General features: G+C 60.2%; 5 protein-coding genes across 5 annotated transcripts; 2 read left to right on the top strand and 3 right to left on the bottom strand.

Annotated features, from left to right (window-relative positions):
* Positions 1 to 1214: 1214 nt before the first annotated feature.
* CMQ_5968 (c2h2 finger domain containing protein) lies at positions 1215 to 5710 on the top strand (the record flags this gene model as incomplete). Its single annotated transcript, XM_014315033.1, has 5 exons — positions 1215 to 1452; positions 1518 to 1613; positions 1705 to 2381; positions 2466 to 2595; positions 2694 to 5710. 5 exons carry the CDS (start codon positions 1215 to 1217, stop codon positions 5708 to 5710), a joined length of 4158 nt encoding a protein of 1385 aa, XP_014170508.1.
* Positions 5711 to 6129: 419 nt separating this feature from the next.
* On the bottom strand, positions 6130 to 7395 carry CMQ_6270 (choline/ethanolamine kinase; the record flags this gene model as incomplete). Its single annotated transcript, XM_014315335.1, has 1 exon — positions 6130 to 7395. The coding sequence occupies one exon, from the start codon at positions 7393 to 7395 to the stop codon at positions 6130 to 6132; it is 1266 nt and encodes a 421-aa protein (XP_014170810.1).
* Positions 7396 to 8044: 649 nt separating this feature from the next.
* Positions 8045 to 9745, top strand: CMQ_6494 (sterol O-acyltransferase; the record flags this gene model as incomplete). Its single annotated transcript, XM_014315559.1, has 2 exons — positions 8045 to 9658; positions 9719 to 9745. The coding sequence occupies 2 exons, from the start codon at positions 8045 to 8047 to the stop codon at positions 9743 to 9745; spliced, it is 1641 nt and encodes a 546-aa protein (XP_014171034.1).
* Positions 9746 to 10227: 482 nt separating this feature from the next.
* Positions 10228 to 11913, bottom strand: CMQ_6261 (heat shock protein DNAj; the record flags this gene model as incomplete). Its single annotated transcript, XM_014315326.1, has 1 exon — positions 10228 to 11913. The coding sequence occupies one exon, from the start codon at positions 11911 to 11913 to the stop codon at positions 10228 to 10230; it is 1686 nt and encodes a 561-aa protein (XP_014170801.1).
* Positions 11914 to 13954: 2041 nt separating this feature from the next.
* Positions 13955 to 15102, bottom strand: CMQ_6186 (serine/threonine-protein phosphatase family protein; the record flags this gene model as incomplete). The annotated part of the gene is made up of 2 exons (XM_014315251.1): positions 13955 to 14814; positions 14871 to 15102. 2 exons carry the CDS (start codon positions 15100 to 15102, stop codon positions 13955 to 13957), a joined length of 1092 nt encoding a protein of 363 aa, XP_014170726.1.
* Positions 15103 to 15184: the final 82 nt, after the last annotated feature.

The following is a 15184-nucleotide window of genomic DNA, read 5'->3' as shown; positions in this document are numbered from 1 at the left end:
TGTTACTTTCTATCCATCTTTTGCTTCTGCTCCGAATGCAGCCTGCCAGTGAGCTGCTGCTGCCTTCTTGTTGTGTGCCCTGCATGCAAACACCATCGCCTCGTGCATGTCACTCGTAAGATACGACTGCCTGTAGGCTCTGCCGTGCAGCAACTTTCCCTCGCACAGTAACTTCGTACGCGTAAGATAGATACTCATAGTATATCGTCCCCCCCCCCCCCCCCCTTCCCCGGCCCGGTCTTCTGTCCTGGTCCTTGTCAATATTATAGCCCATGTTATAGCCAACATGCTTTGTACTCAAATTCGCCTTGTTAACAGCCCGTCAGCCAGCTCTTCCTCTCCCCCCGGTTCACCTAACAGTTTTACCTACTACGACGTATTATCCGTACACGCTCATAGACGAATCGTTCCTTCCTATCACAGCACCTCAAGCACAAGCACACTCGGCGTGTGTAATCTGCTGCAGTGCGTCGGTGGCTCTTTTCCTTCTTGCCTCAGGCACAGCCCCACTTCTCCATATCTCATCCAGTTATTAAATCTCTCCCCTCCCCTGCACACAGCGACAGGGAAGCGCAGAGACGAGAGCGCGAGTGGAATCGATCCGAGGGAAGCGGACAGCAAGTCTGACAAGTCTGACAAGTCGACGAGACGGCAGGACCGCCTTCAACGCGCCACATCCAATCCCGAAAGAACAGACCAGACTGACAGCTGCAAGTCCGGTCGATATACGAGATACAGCTCGACGGCCACGATGCGAATCTAGTCAACTCGAGCCCGCTAGATCCAACCGACGATGCGAGCGCAGAGATCCAGGAGCTAAGCCAGGAGAACTGCCATCAGATCCGACCGTCCGGCAGCCCGTCGATATCGGACCCCAGGAAGCTCTCTCTCTCTCTCTCTCTCTCTCTCTCTCTCTCTCTCTCTCTCTCTCACCTCGTCCGTCTGCCTCTCTCCGTCGTCTCTGTCTCCATCTCTCTCGTCACTCTCGTCTGGCAACGTGGCCATGGCCCAGTGAGCATGCGTCGCCACACAAAGTCAGCCTGCCCGCCCGGCTTTGCTGCTGCTGCTGCTGCTGATGCTGATGCTGCACCTGTCGTTTTGCACACTTCTTTCCCATCCGGCTCTACCGTCTTCTGATCCCTGGCCTCGACGCCCGTGGGTTCCCACTACCGCTCTTACTGTCTCGGCCGGCTCAGCCGCATCTGCCCGCCATCATGGCCGCTGAGATCTCTGCAGCCCATACGGCCGACCGCGGCGCCACGCCCGCCACCACCCCCTACAACAACCCGGCACCTCTGGACCCGACCATTGAGGCGCTCCTCGAGCAGCAGGCCGACATCCACGCCAAGCTTGCTGTCTTGCTCCCCCAGAAATACGGCCCCAACGTGCGCGTCGAGCTGGAGCATCTGCGCCACAAACTGCGCGTTATGCGGGCCTTTGCCGACTCCCATCGTACGTCTGTCTATGCCCAGCCTCTGGTGCTCGTTTTCTCTTGCTGACATTTCGCCCGTGAACAGGCTTCTTGGACAGAATCCCGATATTGTCCGAGATGGAAGAAGCTCGACAGCTTCAATATCAGATTGAATGCATTGAGACTGCATGTCTGGACCACGGTAAGCTGCGGTGAAAGGAAAACAGAAGAAAGAAAAGAAAGAAAGAAAAAGCCTCGTTGTGCTCGTGATGCTTATGTGCGTGTCCGTCCAGGCCACGACCTCCACGACCCCCGCGTTATAGACGCTCTGGAATCGGCCCATATGCATGATGCCCCTGCTGGCTTTGGCGACTGGCTGCGCCGAAATTTTGCCAGCTGCGATGTCGCCATGCGGGCCTGGAAAATAAGAGGCGGTCCTCTTGCCGAGCCCGGCAACGCGGCCTTCCACTCCTACAAGTGCCCGGACGAGAACTGTCTGCACTACATCTACGGCTTTCTGCACCGCGAAGACCGCGACCTGCACACCAGAGCCCACTCCACCCAGGCGAAGCGGGACTCCGGCCTGTCCATGGGAGGCACACCTCCACCGTCGCTTCCGCCGTCTTCGCTCGCCCGCAGCCAGCAGCTGTCGTCGTCGTCCTTTATCGGCTATCCGTCACCCACTCACCCGGTCGGCGGTGGGCTCGGCGGCAGCCTGCAACTGCCACCCCCGCCCATGCCGCAAGGCGGCGAGACCAAGGAGCACCGTGGCACCTTGCGAGGCTACTCCCTCATCTCCGACTACTCCTCAAGCCACCCGACACGAGACTCGGTGGACTCCGAGGTAGACCCGTTGCTGCCACCTCTCAAACGCAGCCGCAGGGGACCGTCTCGTCTGGAGTCCATCGGGGAGCTTAGGCTCTTGCAGGGCGCCGAGCCTTGTCTTCGGTGCAAAGTCCTAAAGCAGCCGGTACGTTCTCGTGGTGGTGGAAGCACCATGCTTGTTATACCCACCCCCCCTTTATGCCGAACGTGCACTGACAGATGTGCTTAGTGTGACGCAAACGACCCCTGCTCATCGTGCTACCCAAATGCAGAAGATCCTGCTCAGGGCTCGGACTTCTGGCGGCTTCTTGGCTGCTATCGAGCACCTCTTGACTCGCTTGTCAACATCCTGGTGCCAGGTAGGAAACCCCTGTCCGTCAGCGATCGTTGTGATCTTGACACAGCCATGGCTCACGCAGACGACCACTTGCAGCTTTCTTATCCCCTGGTCGTGCAGACACGCCGGCCACGTCGCCTCTTGCTCGGCGCCTCAGCATAAACGACCGTCTAGAGAGGACGCACCGGACGAGTCCGGATGCGGCTAAGGTTGTCCAGACAAACCTCGATTTTGACGATGACTTCTGGTGGACTGAAGACCTGGCCATCATGTCGTCGGCGGATCCGAACCGACCGGGCTCCTTGTCGCAGGAGCGTGCGCAGAGACCGCCACCGGTTTTGGCGGCGCTTGCTTGCAGCTGGGGCATGAGCGGCACGGCCTACAACTTCTGGCAGCTTCTGCAGCTGAGCGGCCTCCTGTCGGTCACGAGACATGCCGAGGCGGTGTCGTTTCCGGTGCTGCACCAGGCAAAGCTGCTGCTGAGAGAGGTGCTCTTCTTCGACCTCCAACAAGCGCGGTCGTCCCTCCTGCCGGAGGCTGCCAGCAGCGCAGACCAGCCAAGCCTGGCCGACGAGTACGAATGCCATATCCGCCACCGGGCCGTTCGCGGCTGCGTCAGCCAGTTCCTGCAGTCATTTGAAAAAGCGACGGCACAGAGAGAGGTGGTGGACCCCCGACAATGGCTGTCGCTGTTCTTCTCGCTCTGCATATGCAGCATTACGAGGACGATCTTGGCCGACATGGCGTCGCTGCCGCAGCGGCGAGAGTCTGCCACGAGCACAACCGGTACAGCCGGGACTCTTTCCAGCCCTGCAGCGTCGATCCAGGCCATCTACAAGGCGATGGTGGAGATGCTTGTTTCCGGGCTGCCGGTGATACTTGACGACCCGACCACTGCGATGGCAGACGACGATCGGGAGCTCTACAACACGGCGTCCATGATCGTCAAATACCACGCTTGGAACAGCTGGAAGTTGTCGTCGACAAGGGACTTTTTGCTGCTTCTCGGCAGCACTGAACTTCCGGGCGGTGTCTGGCATGGATTCCTGCGGCAACGGTCAGCCGATGGTTCGGGCAGACTGCTGTCTGAGCAGCCGGCCATGCAGTTGCAGCTGCAGGCTCAGGCACAAGCACAAGCACAAGCACAAGCACAAGCACAAGCACAAGCACAAGCACAAGCACAAGCACAAGCACAAGCACAAGCACAAGCACAAGCACAAGCACAAACACAGCAAGCTGTCGGTTCGGTCATGCGGCCGCCCCAGGCCGGCGACCAGTGGACGACGACGCCTATCCTTCCGTCAGGCGGTGCTGCCCTTGTTGCGTCTCCGCAGAGCATTGGGTCGGATAGCAACGGCGGACGCGATCACGCGATGGGCATCGGCAGCCCTTCTTACACACGCAGCAACGGTCACAGCTTCACGTCGCCGACGCCGAAGATGCGGGCGGCATATCCGCGGCAGAGCCTCGGACGGGTGTTCTGCACCAAGTGCAGCGAGTATCCGGAAGGCTTTCGCGGCGAACACGAGCTGCGGCGCCACGTCGACGCCAAGCACGCGGCTCTGGTCAAGCGATGGATCTGTGTGGAGCCAATGGGCCAGCCGGCTCCCAGTTCTCCGCGGCCAGCAGTTCCGCTGACAAAGTGCAAGGCATGTCTTGCAAAGAAGCGGTACGGGGCGTACTACAACGCGGCAGCACATCTGCGGCGGGCTCACTTCCCGTACAAGGGAACAAAGATCAGCGGAGAATGGCCGCCGATGACGGTGCTGAAGGACTGGATGCAGGAGGTGGTGCAGTCGTTTGACTCGCCGGAGGACCCGATGTCGTCGGACGGCGACGAATACGGTGACTACAAGACGCGAGACTACATGGAGCCGCCACGGGGCCACCATTCGCCTCCGTCAGAGACACCGCACTACACGGCAGCGCCGACAAGAGACAGGCCGTCGCCAGCGCTGCCACAACCGACACAGCTGATGCACATACAGCCGTCGCTGCAGCCGTTGCTGGGACCGACGATGGCCGCACCGAACGCGGTTCCGGGGCCGGGGTCGGGGCCGGCGGCGATGCACATGGCTCCGATGCATGTGCCTCCGCTGCAGATACCATCTGTTCAGCAGCAGCAGCAGCAGCCCCTGCCGCGACCGCCTCAGCATCGCCGGTCGCTTGGTACTCCGATGGCAGGGGAGCTACCTCCGGCCAGCGGGTCCCATCACCACGGGCACCAGAGCAGCCCAGGACAGAAGGTGATGCCTCAGGCAGCAGCAGTAGCAATAGCAAGCGTGAAGTCGGAAGAGGGCCACCCACCGAACCGGAATCGCTGCCCGCATCCAGAGTGTGGGCGAGTGTTTAAGGACCTCAACGCGCACATGCTGACACACATGGAGGAGCGGCCGGAGAAGTGTCCGATCGAGACGTGCGAGTACCACACCAAGGGATTTGCGCGCAAGTATGACAAGAACCGGCACGCGCTGACGCACTACAAGGGCACGATGGTGTGTCCGTTCTGCCACGGGGTGTACGAGAAGGCATTTAACCGAGCAGACGTGTTCAAGCGGCACCTGACAGCAGTTCACAACGTGGAGCAGACGCCGCCCAACAGCCGGAAGATGGCGCTGGGGTCTGGGGCTGCTCGACACGGGGCGAACGCGACAGAAGGGCCGGACGGCAGGGCGCCAGCCAAGTGCTCGATCTGCCAGAGCCAGTTTTTGACGGCACAGGAGTTTTACGAGCATCTGGACGACTGTGTGCTCAACGTGATAGTGCCATCGACGCCACGGAGTGCCGGAGCGGTCAGCACGGCCGGGACGATTACGAGCTTGAGCTCTGGCAGCACGGCAGCAAGCAGCGCAGTGTCGTCTTCCGTGGGCACAGGATCCACATCGACAAAAAACAAGCCGGGTGGCAGTGGCGAGGAGACGACGTTGACGAAGACACCGACAACGGCAAACACAGAGCGTGGCGACCGGCCAGCGGAAGCGCAGCTGGAGGGAACGATCAAGACGGAGCCACCGCTGCGACACCTGCTGCCGGGACTGCCGTCAGAGCAGGAGAGCAGTTACGGGCGAGGACGGAGACCCGAGCAGCAACGATACGAACAAAGCGAGGGATATTATGCAGGCGGGATTCAGCGGTAGTGGAGGAGGCAGCAGAGGATTTCCATATTTTTACAAGATACCAGGGGTGCGAGATAGCTCAGCAGGAGATGTAAGGATATGTTGGCTGCCGGAGGAGACATTGTGGACATTGTGGACAAGGACAGGCAACACGGCAGGTTCAAAAGCAGGAAATAGAGTTGTATTTGGAAGTGCCAATGGGGGGGGACATGAGAAATATAATGGGACTGTTGAGCGGGACACGAGATTTTGATGGGAAGAGGACTTGGGAGAGCACGAAGAAAGGAAAGAAGAAGCCAACGCCGAGCAGAGCGACCTCCCTCCCAGACCATGTTGAATGTGTTTCGCCTAATGCTGATGCTACCGGGGGGTATTGGAGAGATAAGGGGACATGGGGGCAGAACGCGTCACAGGATCGTCGCAGGATCGTGGCCGGGTCGTCACAAGTGACCGGCATCGTCAGTCTCTTGGGCCCAGCGGCGCTCGCGGAGGGACATTTCAGCGCCAGAAGCGACACGGCTGCCATCCAGTTCAGCCTTCCAGGCCCAATACTCGGCCAGGCGGGTCTCAGCATAGGAGGCGTAGTCAAAGTCGATGTCGGAGATGGTAGCCTGGATGCAGGCCCAGATGCCCCAGTAGAAGCCGGGTAGACCGCGAAAGAGGTCGACCTCGCGCTGCAGCCGTGCAGACTCCGTGGGGATGTCAAAAGGGGTGGTGATGGTGGAAGTGGTGGTGGTGGTGGTGTTGGTCACGTGCAGCGCATAAGTCCGAACATATTCGTCGATGAAGCTGCGCCGCTGGCTGACGGTCGGCAGGGCGGTCATGTCGCAGTCGAAGCCGCCCCATTCGGCAAAGTGGTTGGCGATGTCAAAGGCCGCCGGCGACGGCACGGCGTACTCGTAGTCGATAAAGGTGACCTCGGGGGGGGTGGTGGTCGTGGTCGTGGTCGTGGTCGTTTTGGGCGGTAGCACGATGACATTGCCGCTCAGCAGGTCGGTGTGGGCAAAGACGAGGCCGTCGCGACCAAGACCAGGCCGTGGACCCAGATCGGCGGCCAGGGTGGCAAGCTCGCGCTGCAGGAGGGCGCGACGCTGCTTCTGGCCGTCGGTGGCCGTGGGCAGGGCGCGGATCCATTTCTGCATCACGGTCCAGAGATTGGGCCGAAGCTTGTCGGGGAGGGCGACTGGAAGGTCTACCTGGCCAGTCTCCTCCTCACCTGCAACACACGGCACGATGGCGTGCCATTGGGCCAGACGGCGGGCAATGGCCAGCGACACGTCCGGCCGGCGCATGTCGTCCGGCCGCGTCACGGCACCGCGCACAAACCGATACAGCATTCCGTTCTCGAACCGGGCCAGCAGCTCGGGCGCCAGTCCGTGGCGCATCAGCAGCTCATGGTTCTGTGCCTCGCGCTGCCGGTCGATGATCACGTCGGTGCCTGGCCCGTAGGCCCGCAGCAGAATGGCCTCGCGGTCTTGGTCTTCGTCTTCATCCTCGCCCTGCTCGCTTGCTCCCTGTCGTCGTCGTACCGCCTTCAACAGCGTGTTCGTGATCCCGTCGGTAAATCGGACAAACTGCAGCGCCTCCGCCTCCCACTCTGGCCGCAGTGCCAGCACCAGCCGCCGCGCTGACCCGTCCGAGTCGGCCGCATCGTAGCGCAGCCCCAGGAACCGCACCGGCCGCTCGGCCGTCGTCGTGATCGCCATGGGCGAGAAAGACGTTGAGTCTAGAGACAAAATACAAAAAAAGGCACGTGACGGCCCGTCGCACACCTGTGTCCGGCTGCTGTCGTCGAAAGTGCAAAAAGTCAGGTCCTGTCGCTCATGCCAACACCCAGGTCAGTCGGTCTGCAGCTCTCGTCGTCGTGTCGTCGTGGAATGGCGGCGTCGGCGTTGGGCGATGAGGACACTGCTGTTGGCTGGCTGCCGTGGCATCTCCCCTCAATTCTACGGCTATCTGCCAGGGGTTCGTCATGCACACCGCTCACCAGCCTTGTATGTGGCAGCCTGGATCACGTGAATAGCCAGAGGCTTCACAGCACGTGACTCATCCCTCGGTTCCGAACCTGCACTTCCTGCACGACCATCACGTGGTGAAGAGGTACACGACGTACATACATACGCGAGATCCTCCCTTCCTCCACTCGCTAGCCGATGTTGGTGGGGGCGACCTCCTCGTCAAAGCAGGCCTTTTGCCACGCCAGTCCTGCCTCAGGGGCAGCCGTATAAGTCTGCCCAAGAGCACGATGGTCGCTCCTTCTGCTTCGGTGCTTGATCGCTGTTGTTGCTTAGTCACTCTTGTCACCCATCACGCATCGTCTTCCATCCGCCTCACCACATCCTCCTCTTCGTCGCCATGAACGAGTTTCTCGCCCAGCCGCGACCGCGCCGGCCGCACCACGCCGACACGCTCGACCTGCCGGAGCCGACGGTGGCCTACCCGACGACGGCCACGACCAGCGGCCGCTCGACACCGGTGCCAGCCGACGCGCCGCCATCCGTGCAGTCCCTCTCGGTCGCCCGCAAACAAGTCCGCGCAGAACAGCGGCAGCGCATCTTTCCCACGATCGAGTTCGCCAGCCGGGTGTCGCACTTTGACCCCAGCAGCGACCATCGCGACTTTCGCGGCTTCTTCAACCTCTTCTGGATCGGCCTCGCCATCATGGCCTTCACCAGCATGCTACGCAACATCAAGGACACCGGCTATCCACTGCGTGTCCAGATTTGGAGCCTCTTCACCCGGAAGCTCTCACACCTCGCCCTCGCCGATCTCGTCATGGTCACCTCCACTGCCGTCAGCCTGCCGCTGCAGCGCCTTCTCCGCACCACCGCCGCCCGTCCTGGCGGCCTCGCCTGGGCTAAAGGCGGAAAGGCCCTCCAGAACGTCTATCAGGCCGTCTGGCTGCTCGTCTGGATCGTCCTCCCCTTCGCCCTCGACTGGCCCTGGACTGCCCAGGTCTTTCTCCTGCTGCACGCCATGGTCCTGCTCATGAAGATGCATTCTTACGCCTCTTACAACGGCCACCTCGCCGAGACTGAGCGCCGTCTTCGCGCTCTCGATCATCCCGACACCGCTTCCAAGGCCCCGGCCTATCTATATCCCAATGCCGACCACCCTGACGGTGCCCTCGTCTCGCCCACTCGCCTTCACCACTCGCCCGCCGACGACTGCCCCGATCATGCTGCTGCCGATGCTGACATCGACGACGCCGACCTCTCGCTGCTGCGCCGTAGCCTCGCCCGCGAGCTCACCAGTCCTCTCGGCAATGTCACCTTTCCCGCCAATCTGACTTGGCCAAACTACGTCGATTACATCTTCTGCCCGACCCTCTGCTACGAGCTCGAGTATCCGCGCACCGACAAAATCCGCTGGTCCGTCCTCGCCTCCAAGATCGTCGCCGTCTTCGGCTGCATCTTCCTCCTCACCGTCACCTCCGAGGAGTTTATTCTCCCCGTCCTCGTCGAGGCCAGTGCCCGTCTCGAGCCCGGCCCCCCGCTCTCCGAATCCGTCCTCATCCTCGCCGAGTCCATCTCCTGGCTGCTCTTTCCCTTCATGATGACCTTTCTGCTCGTCTTCCTCGTCATCTTCGAATACGTCCTCGGTGCCCTCGCTGAGCTCACCCGCTTCGCTGACCGCCACTTTTACAGCGACTGGTGGAACAGCACCGACTGGATGGAGTTCAGTCGCGAGTGGAATATCCCCGTCTACAGCTTCCTCCGCCGCCACGTCTACAGCGCCAGCCGCCCCCACATCGGCCGCACCTTTGCCACCATCATCACCTTCCTCATCAGTGCCATCGGCCACGAAATCGTCCTGGCTTGCATCACCCGCAAGCTCCGTGGCTACGGCTTCATCTGCCAGATGTCCCAATTGCCCATTGTCGCTTTGCAGCATTCTCCCTGGGTCCGCGGCAAGAACACCCTCAACAACGTCTGCTTCTGGTGCTCCATGATCCTCGGCCTGAGCTTGGTATGTCGCTCGCTCTCCCTGTCCCGGTACGCCACTGCCTGCTAACCCGGCCTGCCGCAGATCTGTTCTCTCTATGTTCTCATCTGACCCACTCGGCCTGTTGGCTTTCTGAAAAAAATCGGAGCATCCCGGCGCCCATTGTCTTTCTCGTCTTTTTCTACCTGTTGGACGCGTATTGACGTAGCATCATCACTGTAGCATATGGGGCACAAACGACCAGATGCATATAGGGCACCGGATTCGTTCAAGCCCATGTGTATGACAGAAAGGACACGTGGACGCATTGTATATGGTAGTCTCGTCATAAAGTCAGTAAATATCCAAGATATATCATAGTCAAGAGCACGCCCATCTCTCTTGGTAGCAACACAGGAAGCAATAGCTTCCTTCCCCAAAGACAGAATCTGAACGAACGGTGGGCGTCCAGGAATATTCTCCAGAAAAGACGCCGGTGCGCCAGGAAACCAAACAAGAACAGCAACAAGACCAAAGTAGCGAAATTCATTCATTATCATAACAGAGCGCCGGGCTGCCAGCTCTACACGCTAGAAAAGGGCGTACTCTCAGCCTTAGTCGTACGCCACAAAAGGCGGGTGCGATGACGAGTAGTGGTGGTCCGCCGAATGGTTGACCGTCGAGTAGACAATATCCTCATTCGAGTACCGCTTTGTCTCGTATACCTGTCCGCCCGAGAACGTCTTCGCCCGTGAAGGCGCCGGAAAATAGTCGTTCCCGTGTCCATAGTAGTTCGACTTGCCCGTGCGTGGGATCGGAGAGCTTTCGTCCAGCGGATAGTGCACCACCCGAGGATTGGCCGACGGCCGGCGAGACCGCAGTTCCTCGTCCAACGCTTCAAACGAGCCTCGGCGTCGACGCTCCGGCTTGCCCCGGCCCGTTTCCGGTGCCGCGGGGGGCACCGATGGCGGCATCGGCCGCGAGTAGCCCATGGTCGCGGCTCGATTGAGTGGAGGAGCACGAGGCGCAGAAGTGTTCGACACGTGTACCGTGCCCAAAGGCGTCGTATACGACTTGGTCAGTGGCGGCGGCCGGCGTTCCGGCGTCCCCATGAAGCGGTCAACGTCGTCTTCAGGGCCGTCACCTCTGCGGACTTTCTTCTCCTCCTGGGAAGCACGGCGTGGCCGCGGAGAAGCCCCGTTAACGTGCCAGGTCACGTCCGGATCCGGGAAGTGGGAATTGTAAGCGGTCCCTTCGGTAAACTGCGCCGTCGGCATGTTGTTCTTGCTTCCCCGTCGCTTCGTGACCATGTAGTCAGCAGCGGCCTTCATTCTCTCCTCCATTGCATCGGCTGGCGGTGCTTCGGCCTCGGACTCGACACGCGGCTCTGTACGCGGCTCATCATCACGGCGGGCAGACCTGTCACGGCGTGGTGTTTCCGTGTGCTTCTTGCTGCTGCTGCTGCCGCCGCCTCCAGCACCACTGGCCGACGTCTTCTTCTTGCTGTATGCTCGGCGCTCCTCGTCCGATTCTTCGTAGTGCTCGACATAAGCCGTCTTGTTTCGCGCTCGCGCCTTGTCCTGTTGCTCCTGACGACGAGTCCGGTCCCGCTCTCTATCACGCCGGTCCTGCTCCCTCTTCAACTTTTCACGCTTCTCCTCCTTCTCGCGCTCGCTGCGGGCCTTCTTCTCCTGCTCCTTCTCTCGTTCGCGCCGGTCTTTCTCTCGCTGCTCCCTCTCTCGCGCCCACCCTCGGTCCGCCTCCTCATCCGCTTCCTTTTGGCGCCTCCGTTCTTCTTTCGGAACCTCGGACCGCGGCTTCTCGTAGCTCGTTGCGCGGCGGGCTCGGCGACCCTCATCGTACATTGTCTTTGATCGATAAGGCATATCCCGGTCCTCCCATGAATGCGCATGCAGAGGACTGCTCGCGCCATAGGGTGAGTAAGATGGCGGCGGGCCGGGTTTGAAGGACGGAGGGGGTTCGGCAGTTCGGACATTGAACCCGGCGTAATCCTTGGCCGTGGACCGGGGCGTCGATGGGTTCCGAACAGCCTCTGCCCTCATCCGCCGCATCTTAGCATCAAGATCGTACTCCCTCCGCTTCGTCTCGTCCACGAGGACCTCGTACGCATGCTGTACGCGTTGGAACTCATCCTGCTTGACCGCTTTCAGAGTCGGATCTTGGACCTTGTCGGGATGGCACTTCAAGACCAGTTTGCGGTAGGCAGACTTGATGGTGGTGATGTCGGCGCTTTTTTCAACCCCAAGTGCTTTGTACGGATCAGGTGGCGGGGGGTTCATGTTTGCTGACAAACGTTCGGCTTGATTGCTGTACTGTAGTGTAGCCTGGGGTGTGTTTCGAAAGGCAGAGCAAGGCGGCCGAGGAGAAGCATAAAGGCACTGCCAGAGTGCGACAAAGTGGGGTGGATGAGGGGTTCAAAAGAGGAGGCAGGAAAGAAGGCACGAGTGCCGTTGGATGCAGATACAGGCGAGGCTAACAAAGATATGTGAAAGTAAAAAAGCAAAGGCGTGTCAGAAGCTTTCGATCTTGCATGCAGTTTCGGCAGAGGCTGGCGCAAAGGAGCAGAAGCAAACTCAAGCTCCGGCTGATTATAACATCGGACTAATATCAAGAGTTGCCCGAAAGTCGCCTAGCAAGCAGAGTAGAGATGGGTAGGGAGGTAAAGTCTGGGGCCAGCCGCAAAGAAGGTAGAAGAGAAACAGGATAAGAAGATGCCAATAAGCAAAGCGGGCAGTGGTGAGACTGTGCCAGTAACGGATTGGCAACGTGGAGTGGTAGCCGGATTTGCTGAGTCGTAAACCGTGTGAGAGAGCAGAGGGGCTCAAGTGAGGCTTAGCGGCTTGAATGTGAGCCGGAATGTGCAAGAAGAAGAGATGGTGAGCGAGGCAGGAGCCAGATATAGTAGCAGATCGTACAGGGCAAAGGGCAAAAGACAAAACAAGGCAATGAGAGAAAGAGAAGGAGAAGGAGAGGAGTAGATGGGGCAGAGAGCCGAGCAGGAAGATGGGGAGACTGTTCGTGTGGGGGGATGTGGGAGGACGTCAGAAGGCCAACGCCTAGGTAGAGGAGCAGCACACAGGACAAGCGAATGCCTGCAGGATGGAGGATTGTAATGTTGGAGCTGACAGATGTTCACAGAGCAGGAAAGAGAGAGAAAAAGACGAAAAAGGTGACAGAGATGAGATGAGGTAGGAGGGGTGAAGTGGAAGAGTGAGGTAGAAGATGAGAGAAGCGATGCAGGACTGACACCACCACATGAGGGGGGAACGACTGGCGGTGTGCTGTCGATGGGTGTGCCAGGGCAACCGGAGGGCCGCCTGCTTTCAGGGCGGGGAGAAGGAGAGGAGGAGGGGACCAGGGGGGGGGACAGAAGAGAGGGTCTGAGGGGAGTGGGTTGTGGGTTAGAGAAGGGGGGGCGAGTCAGATGGTAGATGGATGGGATAGTTGGAGACAGGCCGATGGGGCAAAAGAGCGCAGCTCGGACAGGCTTGGAATGGCAGCAGCGCTCGGCGCGGTGCATGGCTAATAAGATACGAGTATTCCGTACAGACGGATACGTGGAGGCCGGAGGTGGCGCTGCGTGGACGCTGCAGGAGCGATGGGTGGAGTGGCGAGCCGGACGCGGTAGCCCAGTGTGGTAAGGCAGGACAGGGCAGGTGCAGCGACCGGTGCAGTGTACGGCGCAGGAAACGGTGCAGGAAATGTCGTAGGTGCAGGTATTGGTGCAGAAAAAAAGGTGCACGAGAACAAACCTGCTGTGGGTCGGTCTCGTCACGGCCGTTGACTGGCTGCCAGTCAGCCTTTGCTGCAGGCGAGTGGCTGCAAGCGCTGGTCCACGCAGCCTGTGGCCACTGACGGTCGCCGCTTCCCAGCCGCCCCATTGGCCTTTTCGGTGCTCTTTTTCCATTCGCTCAGCCCATTCTGCTCCCACGCTCGCCCGCCAATCAGCGTGCTCACCTTTGCTGAACTACGGAGTATGATGCTCCGTAGCAATCGTAGTCGTACGCAAACCGAATGCACGTCTTCTGCATAGGCCCCCCTCTCCCCCTCTCTTCCCCCGGTGTTTTTTTGTGCTTATCTGTCCGCCGGGTCTGCTGCTGCTGCTGCTGGGCCTCTTTCTGGGCCTCTCGCTGGCCATCTCGCTGGCCATCTCGCTGGTCCTCTTGCTGGCCGCCATTTCTGGTCGCCTGCGATCTGTCGGGAGACCCGGTCGGGAACCCTGTCTTGCAGCTCTCTGTAGGGCCCCCAAATGACCACTCGTCACTATGCAGTCGCCAGAGACACGCAGGACAATGCTATCACGCACCGCTGCCCGGCCCGTCACCCCGGCTCCTCCCACACCGGCAAGTCGAGGTCCACTACAACCGGCTTGTTCAATCGCTTGCCTCCAACGTGCGGGTAGTTAGTCGCCGTGATCGCACAGTTCACGATGCAGCTCTCTCGTCGGCCCTTTCCATCCCCGGCCTGTGTCCATCTCCCCTCGCTTGCCTGCCCAGCTGTTCCGTCGTCGAGGCTGTGCCTGGTTCCACGTGTCGTCAGGTCGACGATAGATAGCTTCCCACCGTCTCTGCCTGGATCCTGCCAGCTGTCGACCGCCACTTCGCCACCGGCCCCGTCCGCTGATCCCTGCTCGCCCTCCGATGACCACCGAACCCGCTCGACGCCTCGCCCTTCGTGGACGTGTCCGCATACGACCAACCGCGGCCGTGTCTGCCATAGCGCCCGACGGAGGCCCTCGCAGCCCATCGCCCGGTCCCGTGCTGTAGACCAGTCACAGTGTCCGAACGGAGGCGTGTGCGTGACCACAATGTCGGCAGTAGCAGGAATGGCAGACCACACCCCTACAGCTGCAGCCGAATCATCCGCATACGGGACAGTGCCGGGCCCAGCCGGGAAAGAGAGCGATGATCCGGACATGCTAGTGCCCATGCGGTCGTATTGGAAGGCCCAGGAACTCGTACCGTCCCGAGGGCTGTATGGAGAGCCAAAAACGGTGAACTGTGTGTGTGGCCCCCCTGCAGCCTTCAGGAAAACCGAGGCGGATCCGTGGCTCAGGTACGTGATGCTGGGGCTTGCTGTCAGGAGGGCCAGACACTCGTCTGTTGGCTGTGGCGACTGGTTGTGAAAACGCCTGTTGTGTTGTGCGTAAAACGCCCGGTCCAAGGTGATGTCATGATTTCCTTTTTCGGCTCTACGTCAGCAGCCGGTCGTCTCCATAGATGCATCACTTGCTCACCTGCAACGACAATCTTGCATTCGAAAGGTGCCTCTTCGAGCCAGGCAACAGCCCGCGTGATCTCAGAATAGCTGCCCTGGTTCGTCAAGTCGCCCGCGTGGATCAGAACGTCTCCCTTGGGAAGCTTCACCCTGCTGTTGTGCGTGTCCGATATACACACGATGCGAGTGCGACGCATCAGAGGCGGCAGACGTGGCGAGGTGCTGACAGTAGTCGGTCCTAGCAGCTGCATCTTGTTATCAGCGCCGACACGCCTGGCTTGGAGGAGCACAAAGGGAGCCTGAGCAAGATACGCTTGTAGGTGGTCATTCCTC

This window comes from Grosmannia clavigera (genome assembly GCF_000143105.1).
Source record: "Grosmannia clavigera kw1407 unplaced genomic scaffold GCSC_167, whole genome shotgun sequence".
Classification (NCBI taxonomy): Eukaryota; Fungi; Ascomycota; class Sordariomycetes; order Ophiostomatales; family Ophiostomataceae; genus Leptographium; species Leptographium clavigerum.
The sequence above is the reverse complement of the archived record's forward strand: the minus strand, read 5'-3'. Positions and strand labels throughout refer to the sequence as shown.